Below are 18,870 nucleotides of genomic sequence, written 5' to 3' on the forward strand. Positions count from 1 at the left end.
AGTCCCTAGCTGAATGATATTCACGGGCAAATGCAGAAGATTATATGCTGACCAAATGATACTTTATAATAATACGTACTGTGATATGGGAATTACAGAGAAGCTTGTAAGAATACAAAATAACATCCATTTCCATCATAGGAGTTCAGGATCTAGAAAGGATCTTGAACAAAAGGGCATTTTAAGCTGGGCCTTGATAGATGAATGAGAGATCAGTGGTGAGGAGGATGAATTATAGGTAAATGCATGTCCAGAAGTGACAGCAAGGTGTGAGAGACTTTTGCCATAACGTTGCCACTTTAGGAAATTCAGAACTCTACAGGCAGTCTGGCATTGTAGCAGGAGTACCGATCTGGGATCTGGTGTTGAATGAACCTGTGAGGGCAGCGATCTTGGGCCCATACCTACTTCATTTTCTTTTGTGAATTGAAGTTCATGTTGCTTGAGAGGATCCTTTTGGCTAAGTTCCATAATTCTATATAAATAGGGAAGAGGTTGGCTGTAGCAGGGAGACAAGTGAAGAGGTGGGACATGAAGAGCCAGTAAAGAGGAAAAAGAAATGGATCTGATGTTGAGCTCCTGTAGTTCCAGCTACCAGGGTGGAAGAGGTGGGAGATGGGAAGATCACTGGAGACTTGAAGTCTGAGGTCAGCCTGAGTGATTTGGTGAGACCTTATCTCAGATAAATTGGGGGTGGGGAGAGGAAGAAAGAAAAGGAAGGAAGGAAGGAAGGAAGGAAGGAAAAAAGGAAGGAAGGAAGGAAGGGTGCATCCTGGGGAGACAGTACAAGCAAATGTACGTATTAAGAAGTTCACCAACTTGGCACAAGCAAAGGGTTAATTTAGGTGAGTGTCTGTTTGCTTTTCTCCTGGTGGCACTTAATCTAACCAAATTCTTTTCCTGTCTATAACAGATTTGTAGTTTATATTTTAGGTTCTAGGAATGTATGAATGTATGAACGAGGTGCTGTGTGAAAACATGCCTATATCAGACCTTGTGCTCTACAAAGACCTTAACCAGTTGTGAGATTTTTATGTCTTTGGAGTGGAGAATGATTAAATCTAAGTGGGTCCTTGATGAAGACTTTCATTGGCAACTGATTGAACTTATTCTCTTATGAATGGCCATGCTATGTTGAATGCTATCAGGAGAGAGGAGGTGACAGAGGGGTCACCAAGGTGTTGGAGGAGGAGATGGTGCAGCAAGGAAATCTTATGTGAGACTCATGGCCCTTAAACTCTGTACCATCTTGTCACAGATCTGTTGACTGCTGAGGGATGGGATGGCAGACAAGCAGCATATTGGCTAAATGCAAGTACCCAAGGTCAAGGCTAGAAGTCCTAATCTCTACCATTCACAAGTTATCATCTGAATAAGACATTGTATAAATCTTTACTACCTCAGAAACATTGTTGCCCATGTTTCTCATAGGGTGGTGGTATGGACCAAGAAAGAAGTATAGTCTTTAGATCAGAGCTCCAGCCTGTCACCTGTCTTTTGTCTTTTCTTTTGAGACAGGGTCTCACTTTGTAGCCCAGGCTGGTCTTGAACTTGCAGTGATCCTCCTGCCTCAGCCTCTCCAGTGCTGGGGATTACAGGAGCATGTCACCACACTCAGCCCTGCTATCTATTTTTGTCAAAAAAATTTTCTTGGGGCTGGGGATTTAGCTCAGCGGCATAAGCGCCTGCCTTGCAAGCAGGCAGTCGTGAGTTCAATCCCTGGTACCGATAAAAAGGAAAAAAACCAAAAAAAAAAATTTTTTTGTTGGAGCATAGTCATACTCATTCATTTAAATATTCTCTGTGGCTACTGGCAGTGTTGAATAGTTACAACAGAAAACTTTTGGCCTGTAGGGCCCAGGATACTGACTGTCTGGCTCCTCAGACAAAGTTTAGTAACCTCTATTCTAGATGAGCAGTTTGGAAAATAGTATATTGTATACTTTTGGCCAAAAAAAGTTTTGATTTTTTTTTTTGTTTGATTGTTTTTGAGACACGATCTCAAGTGGATAGTCCAGGCTAGCCTTGAACTCAATATATAACGCAGACTGACCTTGAACTCACAGCCATCCTGCCTCAGTCTTCCAAGGTGCTGGGATTGCAGATGTATCCCATCCCTCCCCTTTTAAGACTTTGCCCAGACTTGCTTTAAATTTGTGGCCTGCCTCCCCCATAGCTCGGATTACAGGTTTGTGATACAACATCTGCTTTTGTGTGTATGTGTGTGTGTGCGTGTTTCTGGGGATTGAACACAGCCTCACTCATCCTATCAAGTACTCTACCACTGAGTTATCCAGGATTTTCAAAACACCTTTATTGAGCTATAATTTATGTACCATACAGTATACTCACTTAATGTTAACTTGGTAGTTTTTTGTGTATTTACAGAGTTGCACAATCATTACCACAATCAAGTGTAGAACAATTTTAACATGCCCAAAAGGAATCTGAATTTTGTAGTTATCATCTAACCTTATCACTTCCATCCCTGCTGCCCTAGGTAATTTGTATTTTGCTTTCTTTCCTCGTAGATTTCCTTGTTTGGGACATTTCAGAGTCTTTTTAACTGGCCGTTTTTACTTAGTATGTTTCTCATGTTGTTTGTTCATGTTGTATCATATATCGGTATTCTTTTTTTTTATTGCTGAATAACATTCTATTGTATGGATGTACCACATTTTACTTATCCATCCATTGATGGACTTGTGAGTTGTATCTGGCCTTTGGTTATTATGAATAATCTAAAATTTGGCCATTTCTGTTTCTTACTGTTCACAGGCTGTGCAAATTTGGGCAGTATTTTTGCTCATGGTTTTTTAAAAATATATTTTATTAGTGCATATTAATTTTACAATATTTTGGGTTTCAATGTGGAGTTTTTGTACATGTTCGTGATAATCAATGCTATTGTGAACTTTTCATATACTGACTACTCGTGTATTTTCTTTGAAATGCCTAACCAAATAGTTAGACTATTTTAAATTAGATTGTTTCTCCTCTTATTGAGCTGAAGGAGTATTTTCTATATTTGGACTAAAAGATTGTGATCCCTGCAAACATTCCAAACTGCTCCAGGATTACTGAGGAGATGTTCTGCATTAGAATTTCACCTTTAGGGTTTAAGGCCCACCAGATGGCACTGTTTTAAAAGATAAAGGGTTATAGTTTACAGCACTTCTTCTTGGTGCACATTGATGAGATTTTTGAGAACTAAAGAAGAGGCAGAGCCTAGAAATTATGACTGGTAGAAAGATCACTCAGTGGTCCATAAAGACTGGGACAGAGTTGGGTGTGGTAGTGAACGCCTGTAATCTCAGCTGCTTTGAAGGCTGAGGAAGGAGAATCACCAAGTTCAAGCACAGCCTGGACAATTTAGAACACTCTGTCTCAAAATTTTTAAAAGTGAAGATACGTAGCTTAGTGGTAGATCACCTGCCTAGCACATGTGAGGCCCTTAGTTTAATCCCTGGGACTGGGGTGAAGGGGAAAGAGAATGTGAAAAGTATTGTATTTAAAAAGCTTGTCATAAGAAACAGGCTAGAAAAGCAGAGAACAGTCTTAAAAACCTTCCGATGTGAAGAGTGCTACGTGGAAAATTATTCTTTAGGTCTCTTTCCCCTGTGAGAGGTGATTCAGTACAAATACAGAACAAGCAGTTCCTTGTACCACTTTTTGCTGTCCTCCTCTCCTGGCTCTCCCCTCTGGGATTGAACAAGAGATTTATGGAATGAATTAATATGCTATGGAAAACATAAAATTAATATGTTTAGAGCTGGGTATGGTGGCCTATAGCTATAATCTCAGTGCTTTGAGAAGCTGAGGCAGGCAGATCACATTCAAGCCTAGCCTAGCCGACTTAATTAGTGAGGCCTTTTCTCAAAATAAAAAAGGGCTAGGGATTTTCCCCCTTCTTGAAAGAAATTTTTGGAGTTGACTAGATAAGCAAGCTGGTTAATTAGGGTAATTAATTGGAGACAGAAGGTGGGAAGTGCTCCTGGGAGTTTTACTTATGCACCCCACACATGCATATGTGAAGTGCGCACACACACCTGAACACTGGTTTTCTACCCACTTGTTCTTTGAGGCATCAGAATCTTGCCTGAAATGAATCTGGCTTCACCCTATTGAGACATCATCTTTTAGATTTGGCACATTGTACTGGTCTAGGGATAGTATAGGGCAGGGTGGGGGTGGAGGATACTGTGCCTAGATGTTAAAGCAGAGGATATAAGAATTCAGTCAGGTCACATAGTCCAAAGCTCTGAAAGCTCCTGATAAACTTGTCCTTGGGCTTGGGAACTGGGGGAGGCATGACCAGCATGTCCTGTTCCTCTTCATCCTTGGAGAGTAGAGCCCCCCCTCCCCCGCTCCTGCTTTAATCAGAAGCTGTTGATTGTTGTAGAGCAGGGAAGACCTTGAATGGGTGGTAAGAAATCAAGCCAATCAATCAGCATTAGTAGCAATGATACAAGCTGGTCTTGTCGCCTTCTGAGCTTTGCTGGCATTATTTTAAACTGCCTTTCTGAAAAAAATCTGTCTTACAGAAAGGAAGAGGTTTTATCAGAATGTCAGCATCACACAGGGTGAAGGTGAGTCTCTGAAATTTTGACTGCTTCCTTCCTTTCTTTCTTTTTTTTTTTTTTTTGGTGAATGGTTGGAAACATTTTTCATGTCCAGCCAGTTCAATGGTGGGATTATCCTTCGTACTTTTGTCAGATGTTTCTATAAGGTACTTGGTAGTCTTTGTCTGGACCAATTCAAGTAGCTAAATATAGGAATGGTCACTTGATTCTACTTCACAATCCCTAAAAGTTTTTCATTTGATCTTTCAAGGTGGCTTTGAGATAAACCTGGACCACAGAAAACTGAAAACTCCCCAAGCCAAGCTCTTTACCGTCCCCAGCGAGGCCCTGGCCATTGCAGTGGCCACTGAATGGGACTCTCAGCATGATACCATCAAGTTCTACACCATGCACTTGGTAAACATTTCATAGTGCAGACTTATACCCTGATACCTGCTAGAGGCTTCTTAGGCTACCTGGTAAAAATTTTGACTTCTCCAATTGTGACAAGGCCCGGGATGGGGGGGATTGGGCTGGGGTAGGTGTGTACCTCTCATACCTACCAGCTCTTACTCATTAAATGGGCCAAGCTCCTTTCTTGTCTGGCCTGGCCGCCGGCTGTGCTTGTATTAGGTGACTAGATCCCGGTCTCAGGACAGATGTCACGTTTCGGACTGCCCAGCTCTCTTATTTTCCATTATAGCCACTGGTCATTTGTTTCATCCACACATAGACAATTTATAATGGTCTGTTTTATTTGCACATTTATTGTCAGTCTCTTCCACTGCCTAGTGAGCAACAGAGGGGCAGGGGCCATGTCTGCTTTACTCACCAGCCTCAGCAGAGAGTTTAGATGGTGCTCAGTAAATACTGGAGCAGAAATCAAAGAACCAGAAGGGAAACGTGAAGAAGACACTCTGTAGAGCTAGTTCTATCTACATACAGGTGGCTCACTGCGGCACTAGGACACAGAGTAATGTGAAAGGTCAGCCAGGTTCTTCAGGTTGAGGCCTCGGCAGTGGTAGCAAACCTATGGCATGTGTGCTGCCGCAGGCATGCAGAGCCATCTCTCAGCACGTGAACTAAGTCACCCCATGGCTGAACATCAGTTAACAGTTGTTTTTTCTAAACTAAAACCTTAGTATTCAAGTTTAAGCGGTGTTGGCACTTTGTGATAAATAAGGGGTTTTGGGTTGCAGTTTGGGAACTCAGTCTCTGAAAGGTTCACCATCACTGCTCTACAGCCTCCACACGGCGGCCTTGAGCAGGTTGCTGTCGTTCATAGTTCCATGTCCCCCCATCTATAAATGATGAATAATGAACAGTTCCCACTTGATGAAGTTGTGGCCAGGATCAGATGAAAAACCGCACAGAAAGCCCCTACATGCCACAAGGTAGGTACTCAGTCACTGTGGGAGCTGGTCGCCCTCATCCAGGCCGTTGCTGTGCTCAGCCTTGACCCACAGATCCAAGTGGCTTCACAGCCTACTTGAGGCGATGTCTACTGCTAAACTATCTGATGAAATTAGAGTGATTAGGGCTACAAACTAATAGAGTAACCAAAGAAACATATTATTGACAAGGCAAATCAAGGAACAGTCTTGATCCCAGATTAGATGACTTGTTTCCTTGCTTTTTAAGTGATTAAGGGAGCCAGTAAAACTTTTCAGTCAGATTTGAGTTCCATGAGTACATATTTTATAAACTGTATTAGCAGCTATTTTTTACCTGTCTGGGGGCTTCAGTTTCCACATCTCTGAAAATGGAAATAATGATGCCTGCCCCAGTGTGGTGTCATGAGGATTAAACGAAACACAGTAGAACATGGTATAAAAAGCCTGAGATTTTGGGGACATTCATTCACCCAGGACTGCTGAGAGTTCCTTAAGCCTCAGGAGTGTCCCCAGTCCTCAAGTGGGGAGACTGGCTCTGAAGACACCAGGATGTGGACTGGGCTTCTGTGTACCATGTGATTCCTGACCCATGACTGTATGTGGATGCAGGACCCTCAAAACAGGGCTTTTATAGGAGCCTAGCAGGTGGTGACAGGGCACTTTCTGCCTTTGATTCAGACCACATTGTGCAACACATCCTTGGACAACCCAACTCAGCGCAGCAAGGATCAGGTGATCCAGGCAGCTGTGAAGTTTCTGGACACTGACACTATCTGGTAATTGACATTTAGATAAGCAGTCCCCTTTGAGAGAGTGAGTCCTTTGGGCTATTTGCCACATGCACCCAGGGAGCACTCAGTGGGAAAAGAGGCAGGCCTGTTCCTGCGACCTGACAAGGTAGGGAAGACAGCCTCCTTAACATTGGCACCTAGATGCTCCAGTCCCTGGGAGGAAGCCTTCTCAGGCTTTGAGAGCACAGTGTTCTCCACAGATGGGACTAGGCTGGGGAGGGCTAAGGTGGAGGTGTATACAGCTTTGCAGGTACCTGAACCACAGGGCCAGCAGGTCCTCCTACCCTAAATTCTGGCATATTCTCTTTTACCGATGGTGGTTGTCAGGAGCTGGCCTGTTCCCACTCTGAAGTCTCCTCTTGGGTCTATGTTCTTTGGCTAATTGGTTAGTGATCCTGAAGGAACATCGAAGAAGCAACTGTAGTGATTAGGCAGCTCTGTACCCTCAGAGCCTAATCTCAAGGATGAGATGTCACAGGAAATTGGCACGGTGTTCTGGAAAGGGGTCGCCCATGGTGTTGATTTTGAGCTTCCTGTCAGCCCACTCCATTTATGCTAGGGATAAATTACTTGCAGGGAACAGAAATCCATTCAATCTAGTTCAGGCACAAAAGTGTTTCTGAAAATGGAGGAAGTTAGATCATCTGGGATAAAGCTAAAAGACTGGAATGCCAGAGCTCCTCCATCCTGGGTTTGGGATCATGTAGAAGGAAGAAAATTGCACAGCCTGTTCTTTAGATTGGCCACCTCAAGTCAGGCATCTGAGCCAAGAGATAGGTGGGTTCCTACGAGATAAAAGAGGCCATGTGGTCTATAGCTGAGAACATGCCTTGGAAAGGATGTTCCAAGGGCAAGGATGCCACTATTAAGCTTCTGGTCCAGCATTCACATCCAGTGGGTGTGGATTCCAGGACGTGGTTAATATGTTGCATCTGCTTTTGAACAGCACTAATGTAGTGCTACATTTTTGGACCTGTCAAATGTTTGAAAACATTTAGGACAGTGTTTTGCTTTATAAAGTTTTTTTTGGGTGTTGTTTTGTATTGTTTTCTTGAGACAGAATGTCCTTATGTAGTGCAGGCTTTAATCTCACCACACAATCCAGGCTGGCCTCAAGTTTATAGTTCTGCCTCAACTTGGAGCAGCCCTTCTTCCAAGTGCTGGAGTTAGAGGTGTGGCTGCCACACCTGACATGACAGTAGTTTAAGAACCCAAGCTGACTTTAGATACTGTTAGTAGATTTGTTGTAACTCAGATGGCCAGGCCCCAACCCCAGAGGTTTTGATTCCTGTAGGTGTGGGATGTGGCCTGAGAATGTGCCTTGCTAGTAAGTTTCCAGGTGACACCCATGCCACTAGCCTCAAGCCCATGAGAACCAGGGGACAAGACTAAGGGTGGTGAGAAAGTTTTGCTGTTACCTTTATTTTTTTTCCTTTTCTATCACTGAATGAAGGAATTGTACTATTTTATTAATAAAGGTGATTTTTACCATGAATTAGCTACAGGGTAGAAGAGCCAGAGACATTAGTGGAACTCCAGAAGAATGAGTGGGATCCAATCATAGAATGGGCCGAGAAGAGGTAAGATGTGCAGCCCTATGAGAAAGCATGGCGTGGCTGGGTATTGGGTTGTATGCTGGGGCCAAGGAGTTACACTGAACATTTGTACCCCTTAGCTAGCCATGTTGGGTTCAGAGTACCCTTGGGATTTGGCTCCCCTCAGATATTTGAGAATAAGTTCACTTGGTAAAAGTGTTTCTCAAATTTATGCCTGTCCCCATGTATGTACTACTGGTGTACACTGTTTGGAGCATAGGGTGAAGTTCTGTGTCTTCAAGAAGCACCATAGGTCCCAGGCCCTCTTCAGCAGTGGGTCAGAGCAGTGGTCAGTTTGAATCCCAGCTCTGCCAGGGTCTGCTGAGTCTGAACTTTAGTTTCCTTTCTGTAAATGGAACTAATCATTCTTGCGTCTCAGGGTATTGAGGATTAAACACATTGTTACATACAGTGCTTAGCATTCTGCACAATACACAGTAAATACTCCAATTCTGGCAGTTATTCTGATTTTCATCAGTTACCTTACTATTAAATAAAACCACAAAACAGCATGCAAGCTATGTATGTATATGGAGAGAAGTCAGACTAGCTTTCCGCAATAAATTCTGTGGGTGTGTGGTTTTTACAAATTGATGATACCCATTTTTTTCCTTAACAGGAAGGCTTTGCCTTGCAAAATTGCACAGATTATAGATGTGGTGGCAAAATTTTTTTTTTTTTTTTTTTTTTGTCCTGGGCATTGAACTCGGGGCCGCAGGCTTACCAGGCAGGTGCTGCCCCACTGAGCTAAATCCCCGGCCCCCATCAATTTCATTGTATTTCATTCCAAGGGAAATGTGCAAGGGCTGGATTTCGTGGCACTACTTTGTTCACAACATTCTTTTAAGCTTACCTGGAGTCCTGGAATACTTTTTTAGTAAAGCATGTATCATAGATGTGATGTCCATCAGTCTGGCCCCATTCATTTTGCTCCATGTTTCCAGAGTGTTCATAGTGGGCTCGGCATACTTTCCTCAAAGGAGAAGGCAGAGCTAGTGTTTTCCATGATCTGAGGAAAAATATGACTCCTACAATATTTTGTAAGAAATATAAAGATGCAATGATATTTTAGAACCTACTGAAATAAAACTGATTTAGGTTCCTGGAGATCTTTGGTATGGTTCAGAATCATCAAATTCTTGTGACCATTCACATAGCCCATCCTTAATAGTTTACAGAAAAATTTAGCTATGTCCTACATTCAATTTATATTCTTAGAAATTTCACTGTGGATATTTTTAAACCAATAGAAAAAAATGAATGATATATAAATAATTACAAAAATTATTTTTTTCATATGCCTTTTGTTGTGTTTTATATAGGTTTTTACCCCGCAGTGCTAGGGAGGGAACCTCAAGCATGCTAGCCAAGCAGTCTATCATTAAGCCATGCCCCAACCCCCTAGTCACACTTATTCTTTCACATGTATCTTTTCTTTTTTCTTTTGGCTTTTTCCTTTTTATCGGTACCAGGGATCGAACTCATGACTGCCTGCTTGCAAGGCAGGCGCTTATGCCGCTGAGCTAAATTCCCAGCCCCCTTGTGTCTTTTCTTAAAGCCAGCTCATGTCCAAGAGTTCAAAGGCCAAAACCAATAACAGAACCTTAATAAATATTTGAAAAAACAATTGGACATATATTCTTAATAAAATAATATTTGGAAGAAATATTTTATGATCTCAGATGGGAAAAACTTTTTAAAAATATAAAAAGCAGGTTACCCATGCTTTTGATAGCAGTTCCAGGGAAGTAACTTAGCATTTTAGGCTCTTACATAAAATGGAGCCCCATTTCCAGGATTCAGAAACTGAGGGCAGTTTCCTGCTTCTCTAGATTTGCTTTCAGAGCTTTGAGGTTGAGAGGCCATTGCCAATGGCAGTTGGCTTCCAGAGTCTTTAAGACTGGCTCCGTGGGCACATTCCCTGAAGAGTACACACTCATGCTCAGCAGTGAGTGCTTTTGGGACCTTAAAGCCTTTTCCTTTCAGATATGGCGTGGAGATCGGCTCCTCCACCAGCATAATGGGACCCAGCATCCCTGCCAAGACTCGGGAGGTGCTTGTCAGCCACCTGGCATCTTACAATATGTGGGCTCTACAAGGTAACACACCGTGGGCTAAGAGGGCAGGTATGATGCAGGTGGGCACTCCCCCTGCTGGAGTGCTCTGAGCATGAAGCTGGCTGGCTTTGATGGCAGCCCTTGTATTCAGTACTCCAGAGAGAAAGTTGGGTTTGTCCTGATTCAGCTAATCTGTGAAACAATCAGTGGATAGAGGTTTGAGGGGATGCTCTTGATTGGCCAGCTTCAGGTCATGTGGCTACCCAGGAAAGGTCAGAGGCAGGTCACTCCAAAGGAAAGCCAGAGTGCTCATCTAACAGAGTGAGATTGCTCATCTAAGAGAGTAAGGTCAAACCCTAGGTGGGTTCTAGGACCGTCTGTCTATCCTATGTCTATGTCTGCCTACTCACTCTTCTATGAGAGGTTGTGGCAGCCGCTCTGTCTCAGGTCCTGACTTGGCTTGTGTCCCCACAGGGATTGAGTTTGTGGTAGCCCAGCTCAAGTCCATGGTGCTAACCTTGGGCCTGATTGACCTGCACCTGACGGTGGAGCAGGCTGTCCTGCTGTCCCGCTTGGAGGAGGAGTACCAGGTGAGATGTTGCACCTCAGGGCCTGGCTGTACTAATTTAGTCCACAGCCAATCTCTCTGAAATACTTTTATGTAAATTTGATCTTTATTATTTTTGTGTATATGTGGAAGCCAAAATTAAAGATGAAAAAGTATTGTCAAGGCTGGGGATATAGGCTGGTGATACATTGTTTACCATGCTTCAGGCCTGGGATTCTTCTTCAGTAATGCAAAAACATTTGTTAAATAATGAAATTGGGGCTGGGAGTGTAGTTCTGGGGTAGAGCACCTGCTTCACCTGCGTGAGGCCCTGGTTCTATCTCCAGTGCCAATTTTTAAAAAAAAAAAAAGGTGCTCAGTACCTCTCCCCTCTACCTTTTACTTCTGCAGTCTTGATTTGGTGGGGGCTGTGCTCATACTCACTTTACACAGAAGGAAATGGAGGCCCCAGGTCATACCTCTGGAAAATATTCCAGCTAGAGTTTGAAGCCAGGTCTAGGGCAGTCTGGGGCCAAGGGTTTTAGTCCCCACTTTGCATTTGAAGGTTTGTGAGTAGATAAAGAGAGTGTGGGCCTATTAAGTTGCAGAACAAGCCCTGCTGGAATGACAGAGGACCTGCTTCTGCTCTTAAGTCAGCCACGCACTTTAACTCTGGCATTTCATAGGACTGGCAGAGGAGTGTGGGGTAGCTGCTGTTTATATACAAGTTCAAGGCTAGCCTAAACTGCATGGTGATACCCTGTCTCAAAAAGACCCCCAAAAAAGAAAGAAAGAAATGTAGATAGCTGTGTGGCATCTACATTTTGTGGCAGATTGCGAGTTCTTGGGCATGGTGGGGCAGCAAAGCCAGACCTTCTGGGGAAGAGCTAGCAGGGTCAGGTTAGAGTTGCACTGATGTCCCAGTCCTGGGGAGAGACAACAGCCTGGCTCCAGCAGGTAAAGCAGAGGCCTCTGTAGCCCTGCTATTCCCCCAGGAGTTAGAAGTCATATGCATGCTTGTTTGAATTATTTATTTTACTCATAGTGAGCACTTGCAGTCCAGCTGTAGAACAGCTCACAGGCACCCCATGCTAGGTTCTTTGTACAACATATGAGATGAGTGAAGCCACATAATTCAGGCTACCTCAATGAACATATGAGTGGTTTTGGTCCTCAGCCTTCCCAGTAGTGGGAGGCTATTGGCCCTGGGCTTGGACTTACTCCTCTCAGATCAGCCAGGCTCCAGCAAGTACAGGTGCCTAGTCTAGCCACCTGAACCCCCTCGTATTCCCCCTTCATGTATATCTGAACTGTGTCGACAAGATCCAAGCATACTTCTTTCAGTCTACCATTGGGAATGGAGTGTGGTTCTGGTGTGCAGCTAGCTTGTCTCATCCTCTCCCCTCAGATCCAGAAGTGGGGCAACATTGAATGGGCCCATGATTATGAGCTGCAGGAGCTGCGGGCCCGCACTGCTGCTGGCACCCTGTTTGTCCACCTCTGCTCAGAGAACACCACGGTCAAGCACAAGCTCCTGCAGGAGTGAGGCCTGTGCTGCACATGCCAGCTGGATGAATTCTGCACAGCCACAGCTTCCTTTCCCTGCGGCTTTCCTGACCTGCACAGCTGCTCTGGCCTGCTACTGTGGGCCCCTTCTGACCTGCAGGCCTTGGCCTTGCATAGCATTTCCCTGAGGCGCCCCTGATACGCAGTGTGGCTCTCCAGAGGTCAGCCTGATTTCAGCCCAGGTGTACCTGGCCTGGCCAGCATCGAATGAGAGGGATAAGTTGTACAAATGACTTTCTCTTGACCCTGATTTTATTAAATATTTCTCCACACTGGAAATATGTCAAGTCCTTTTGTCATCTGCGCCTTTAGATTTTCCCATCCTTGTTTTGCCTGGGTTTTGTCACCAAGGTTGAACAGCTTATCTCCCAGGCACATTCTGATATCTGCTGCCAATGGTAAGAAACCTCATGCTGGGGAAACAATAATGTCACCAACAGACAACTCTATTTCTGTCTTTATCCTCTGCCTGAACAGCTTTTTTCCCTGGTTTTTCATCAAACAATCTTTTGAAAGTGAGTCCTTGGCCTAAGCTGATTGTTTGTTTGTTCCTACTATTCTAGGAAAAAATGAATTACTCTTGAAAATAGAAAATACGAGTTTTTTTCTGTTGTAAAAGCCCTGGCAGGCCTGTCAAGGTCACCTAAAATGTATTGCTATAATTTGGATCTGGAATCTAAATGTTTGTTCCCCACAGTGGTGCTGTTGGGAGGTACTGAAACCTTGTAAGAGGTAAGGCCGTGTGGGAGGTTTCTAGGTGATTTGGGATATAACCTCAAAGGAGATTATAGGACTGTACCCTCTTCTTGCTCTATTTAACTTTCTGGCCATGAGGTGTGCCGTCCTGCTTCACTACATACTCTCATCATGATGTGTACCTCACCAGTCTCTAAATCAGCAGGGTTATACCTGGTCATGGACTGAACCCCCTGAAAGTGTGAGCTGATTTTTTTTTCCCTTTACAAGTTGATATGTCAAGTATTTGCTGTAGTGATTGAAGCTAATACATGCACATTTCTATTCATCTTCCACTCAGGAGACCTGAGACTCCTTCCAGCATGGCCATCTCCACTATCCTGGCAGTTAGGTGCTGCTTGCTGGTGCCAGACTCATTGAAAAGGCAGTGGGAGAGTGGTTCTTTGGCAGTACTAGGGATTGAACCCAGGGCCTTCACACTGAGCTATGTCTGTAGCCCTTTTTAAATGTTTGAAACAATCTCACTAACTTGCCCAGGTTGGATCTGCTCAGAGTGCTGAGATTACAAGTGTGCACCAACACACCTAGCTAGCAAAGGCTTCCTGAGGTCCATGCCCTCCACACCTGAGTAATAAGATGGCATCATTCCACTTATGGGGCACTAACCCCATACCACGTACCTTTTCCACACTTCCCATTCTCTGTCTTCTTGAATCCCCTAACTCTTGAGGAGTTACTCTCAAAGTTGGGATCCCCAAACTGCATCCTTAACTTCTGGAGCAGACTCAGGTCCCTGCAGCCAGCTGTAAGCCAAAGTTGGCCACAACCTCTGCCTTGGAGGGCAGACCCCTGCATCATAGTGCCAGTTACAACCTCTTCTGCTTATAGGTCCTCAGCACCCAGAGGAGGGAAGGGTTGGGCCCTGCAGCCTGCCCTAGGCATGACTAAGGAACAGCCCTGCCCATATTTGGCCACAGATACTTCCAGCTGAGTTCCGGCCCTTTGACTGGCCAGGGACCTGCTGTTTCTCTTCATCTTTTCTTCTGTTCATACATGGATGTACATTCTCATTTTTTTCTTCCTTTTTTTTTTTTACTTCACATTTGGAACTTTCTCCAGGGTGAATAAGGGAAGAATGGTGTTTTGGGAGACACGGGTTGAGGACGTGCCAGTAATTCTCTCCTGAGGCAGCCAGTGAGTAGGAGCTCATACTACATTTGGAAAGGGACCTTCTGGCTGACATGCACCTAATCCATATCACCGCATTCCAGGTTGTCCAGCTCACTCTGCATGTGGTCGATGTACTGATTGATCTCCTTCACTCGCTTGCGGTTCCTCATGATCTCATCCTTGTGAATCTGGGAAATAAAAGTAAAGCCCATGGCTTTCAATCAGATCAGTATCTTTTTGGGTTAATACCTTTCACCGAGGCCAGTTTGAGGGAAAAGAGATTGTTCTTTGAAATCTCTAGTGTTTCGGAGCCTCATTTACTCCAGACCCTGCTTCTAGTCTGTGGATCTATTTAAGAGTCTGGATCTATTTTATCTTCCCTATTGAAAATGGTATGCACTATATAGGAAACTTTTCCATTCTTTCTGGCTGCTATCTAGAAAAATGGGGTCAGCCAGCGAAGATGTGTTGGCATTTACTTACCTTGTCTACTAAATGTGTACACCAAGAGTTGATCCTGGTCACCAGCTCATCTTCCCTATTATCAATCTTCAGGAGGTGGATGTCATGTGATGCCCCAACAGCATTAACAATCGTGTCTTTGTCAACAAAAAGCTGGTGAGTGAGAAGGCCCAAGTGAGATCATGTGTGTCATTATACCCTGAGCACAAAGTCGGGGAGCAGAATAGGAAAAGGACTCCTGGGAATTCTCTAGCTGTGCAGGCTGTGCCAGGTGGAGAATCCATCTTTGTATTGGTAGACTCTGTGCCAGCTCATTTCAGGTGACAGCCACCTCTCTAACCTAAGCAGTGGCAGGTGTTACTCTGCAGTCCTCATTGGGAGCATGTTTTCTCCAGGGAGAAAGCAGATGGCTGCCCAGGGTGAACTCACTCAGGACATCTGTTCTCACAAGTCCTCTCAGGAGTTTGCGAGTCTGACTTGTCCCAAACCCCTACCAGGCAGGTGGGTGATGCAAAGCTGGCCAAGTGTCCCCCAGCTGCTTTGAGGACCACAGGCCTTACAGACCAACGGATAGTTCACCCATGCTTGTCTAATGGCACCAAGATCAAGCTTTAGGGTCCATTTGGAGTCTCTTACCTTTCCATGCTCCTGACATGGCCTGCTGCCTTGTAAAAAAGCTGTTCAAAGCAACCACCCTCTAGCAGGCCTGGCTGATTCTAAGTGTTGACACTGTGGCTGTCTATGTCTGAAAAACATCATACTCCAGAGTGGGGGAAAGCTGATTAAGCATTTAGGGGCCAGTAACTTCCACACCGAATTGGGGGTACTTTGTAATGGCAAGATTAGCAAAGGATCTAATTTTATGTTGTAGAGAGGATAGCTTATGAGATGCATACACGTGGAGCATCTCACCTGAAATGCTTGGGACCAGAAGTGTTTCAAATTTCTCATTTTTTTGAATTTTGAAGTATTTTCATACAATTTTTGAGCATCCCTAATTAAAAAATCTGAAACTTGAAATGCTCGAAACCCATTTCAGATTTTTGGATCAAAGATGCTCAACGTATATTTGATTTTTGTTTTTCTATAGTAGCAGTTAATTTAATTCAATGGCCAAAATACTATGTTCTGTAGAATCTTGAGATGTTTATATTTCTTTGAGAAAATGTATTCTTTAGTCAAACACGGATGGGAAACCCAGCACCCTCAGGCCACACCTAAAGATTTTTAGGGTACAGAGTATCCTAAAGGCTCAGCAAAGTTCTATGGAAAACTAGCGTTTTTTTTTTTTTTTTTTGTTTTGTTTTGTTTTCAGAAAAGAAAGAGAGAAATTCCAGAATGCACAGTGAACTGTACCCTCTAAACCTGACATAGAAAGAAGCACAGGGTGGAGGTGCTGGGGAATCGAACCCAGGACCTCGTGCACGCTAAGCACACACTCTATCACTGAGCTACACCCCCTACAAACCAGCGTTTTAAAACTTGGTGTCTCCTGGTGTTCTCACTTATTTAGCCATAACTCTGTTTCAGAATAATGTCTGCAGGCTTATTTTGCACAGAATCCCATGTGGACAAATCCAAGTTAGCTGGTGTAAGGAATGAGATGGCTGGGTGACCAGTTGGCACAGTAACACATAAGAAATGATGAAGTTATTGTGTTCTATCTCTGTGGGTATGTAGTGCCAGCCAACGCTCTCAGAAAGGGTAGAAAAATGTGGAAAACTGGTCAGGTATGGCGCTGTGTCCCTGTAGTCTCCTAGCACTTGGGGGGCTGAGGCAGGAGGACTGCAAGTTTGAGGCCAGCTTGGGCTATATAGAGTTCAAGGCCAGTCTGAATTACATAGCAAGACCCTGTCTCAAAAAAAAAAGTGCACTGAGCCTCAGGCAGCCTTTTCAGAAATGGGCACCCAGATATTTTAGAAACAGGCACCACAGCACCAACCCCCATTATGTAAAGGTTTTCAGTCTTCATTCTATAAAGTGAGTTGTAGCTGATCTTAAAGCAAATACAAAACATCTTCCTTCTTAGAGTTTGAATAGACAGAAATGGCTTCAAAGGGTTGAGAAGCAACAAAAACTGAGATCAGCTTAGAAGCACATGAGATAGAATTAATTTTTTAAAAATGGTGTGACATTTGTAAAATATAAACAAAAGGAATCTGGTTTAAAGAAATTTTTGTGGTTTTTGTTGCTTTAGGGGAGTTTCTCACTATGTTGCCCAGGCTGGTCTTGATCTTCTGGGGTCAAGTAATCCTTCCATCTCAGCCTCCCCAGTAATTGGGAATATAGATCACTGTACCTGCAAAGAAATTCTTTGAACATGCAAGTTGTGTATTGTTTCTGGACTTGAGATGCCTGGAGTGGTGACTACTTTCCTCTTGCAATAGTTCTTGTGGGGAGAATATTCTGGATTCTCCTCCAGTTTCTGTTGGTTGAAAGCACTGGGGTACAGGCAGAGACTATGCAGAGGTCGTGAGAAGCACAGGCTGCTCTTGTCCCCTGGGCGGGGTCCCCTGTTCCATAGGCCTTGCTGGACTTCACAGAGGTGACTATTGTAGCCACGAAGACACCTCTCCTTCAGAGCGACTTCAGGATTTTTGAGAAAGGCACAAGTGCCCCTCTTTGGTACCACCATGATGCTAGCGATTTGATGCTAGTGATTTGTGGCATGAGGGGTCAGGTCATTTTGTCGAACCCAATGAGTTCTACCCCTCTCTATGACAGGCAAGGAGCAGCTCACCCTAATGGGCAGACACCTGTGCTAAGGTTTATCTTCCTGGTCCGAGCCAGAGTTTCATGGTAGCCACTCTATCTACTGCTGGCCTGGGTCAAACACAGTTGTTCTAGTAGGTTTAAAGAACTTACAAGTGCTCCCCACAGCTAGGCCAAAACACTAGCCCTGCCCTTGCAGCTGGACACTGCATACATAGTCAGAGTCCCCAGGTTGCATATCTGACATCTCTTCTGCCTCCCAAATCGGCAGCTGTTGCTGTCAGCACCGCACAAAGGCCCTCCCGCACTGTCAGCCCCAGCATTTAATTTTACTTTTCCTCTCCAAGCTGGGAAAGACTTGAAGACATAGACATGAGACAGTTTGGGCCCCAGGTATGGCCTGAACTGGTAACAATCACTCTACTGAAGACAGGAGTTTTAGAGACAACCTCATCAAATAGGACTCTTCATCATGATCTGCTCATTGATCACTATGTAACAGAAGGCAGATTCCTTCCACCTAAGGCCCCCTTCCCTCCTTGGAACAACCACTCCTGCTAAAGACTCAGTAGACATTAAAGGTTTGAGTCCAACCATCAAGGTTCAAATCACAGCTCTACTGCTTGGGCATTTACTTTAAACTGTGCCTCAGTTTCCACATCTATAAAACAGCACCATAATGGCACCTATTTTATGGTGGTAACATGAAGATTAAAAGAGCAATTCCATGTCCAGTGCTGTGCAGAGGGCCTGGCCTTCACAGCCCACTATTACTCCTTACAGTCAGGCCATGCCTTTTACTCCCCAGGAATAATAGGGCAATAAGGAGACCAAGCCAGCAGTGTGAGATCCTGATGACATCTCCTGCTGCAATTTCAGACAATCCTAAGGGGATGGAGGTTTTCACCAGCTGCCGCCATAAGGCACTGAGGACTCTATAACAGTCCTGCTAACAAGCCCAAGTAGTGCCTTAGCTCAGAGGCAGAGCACTTTGACCCAGTGCCATGGGCACCCCCAGGGTGCCTGCCAACTTGTAGTCCACCGTCAAGGGCACAGCATGGTTTCTACACGGAGCCAGGATCTGCATCTGTCAGACTGTGGTTCAATCCAGACTCCAGTCAACACAAGCTGTGCCATCTTGGGCATTTTACCAACCCAATCTTGAGTACCAGTTTTACCCAATTTTCTCACCTGCCATCTGGGGTGGTATTTCCTTTGATGAAATGAATGAGATCATGTGTGATCTTCAGGCCTGGACAGTGAATTCCCCCTAGGAGGGAACCCAGTGTGCTGCCAGCTGCTGCAGTCAGCAGGTTCT

At 44.4% G+C, this 18,870-nt stretch overlaps 2 protein-coding genes and 1 non-coding gene across 7 annotated transcripts in view; 1 reads left to right on the forward strand and 2 right to left on the reverse strand.

Moving 5' to 3' along the window:
• Atpaf2 (ATP synthase mitochondrial F1 complex assembly factor 2) overlaps positions 1-12,791 on the forward strand; it is a 14,964-nt gene extending 2,173 nt beyond the window's left edge. For both annotated transcript variants that reach the window (XM_013148332.3, XM_003465898.5), the window contains exons 2-8: positions 4,545-4,589; positions 4,834-4,979; positions 6,635-6,732; positions 8,247-8,327; positions 10,329-10,441; positions 10,874-10,989; positions 12,355-12,791. In XM_013148332.3, coding sequence (XP_013003786.1) covers positions 4,545-4,589; positions 4,834-4,979; positions 6,635-6,732; positions 8,247-8,327; positions 10,329-10,441; positions 10,874-10,989; positions 12,355-12,492 — 737 coding nt within the window. In that variant the 3' untranslated portion in view covers positions 12,493-12,791. The remainder of the gene's footprint in view (positions 1-4,544; positions 4,590-4,833; positions 4,980-6,634; positions 6,733-8,246; positions 8,328-10,328; positions 10,442-10,873; positions 10,990-12,354) is intronic.
• Positions 12,792-12,922: 131 nt separating this feature from the next.
• Positions 12,923-18,870, reverse strand: part of Drc3 (dynein regulatory complex subunit 3) — a 38,111-nt gene continuing 32,163 nt past the window's right edge. For 3 of the 4 annotated variants that reach the window (XM_063242374.1, XM_063242373.1, XM_013148328.3), the window contains 2 exons: positions 14,862-14,993; positions 12,923-14,566 (listed from right to left, as the gene is read on the reverse strand). In XM_063242374.1, coding sequence (XP_063098444.1) covers positions 14,456-14,566; positions 14,862-14,993 — 243 coding nt within the window. In that variant the 3' untranslated portion in view covers positions 12,923-14,455. The remainder of the gene's footprint in view (positions 14,567-14,861; positions 14,994-18,870) is intronic. The other variant, XM_063242375.1, reaches the window with a different exon arrangement.
• Positions 16,229-16,301, reverse strand: Trnaa-agc (transfer RNA alanine (anticodon AGC)). The gene has a single exon. It is a non-coding gene; the product is annotated as a tRNA-Ala (tRNA).

The sequence above is a fragment of the Cavia porcellus genome, unplaced genomic scaffold (genome assembly GCF_034190915.1).
Source record: "Cavia porcellus strain 051 isolate PalLab524CR breed Dunkin Hartley unplaced genomic scaffold, mCavPor4.1 scaffold_32, whole genome shotgun sequence".
Taxonomy (NCBI): Eukaryota; Metazoa; Chordata; class Mammalia; order Rodentia; family Caviidae; genus Cavia; species Cavia porcellus.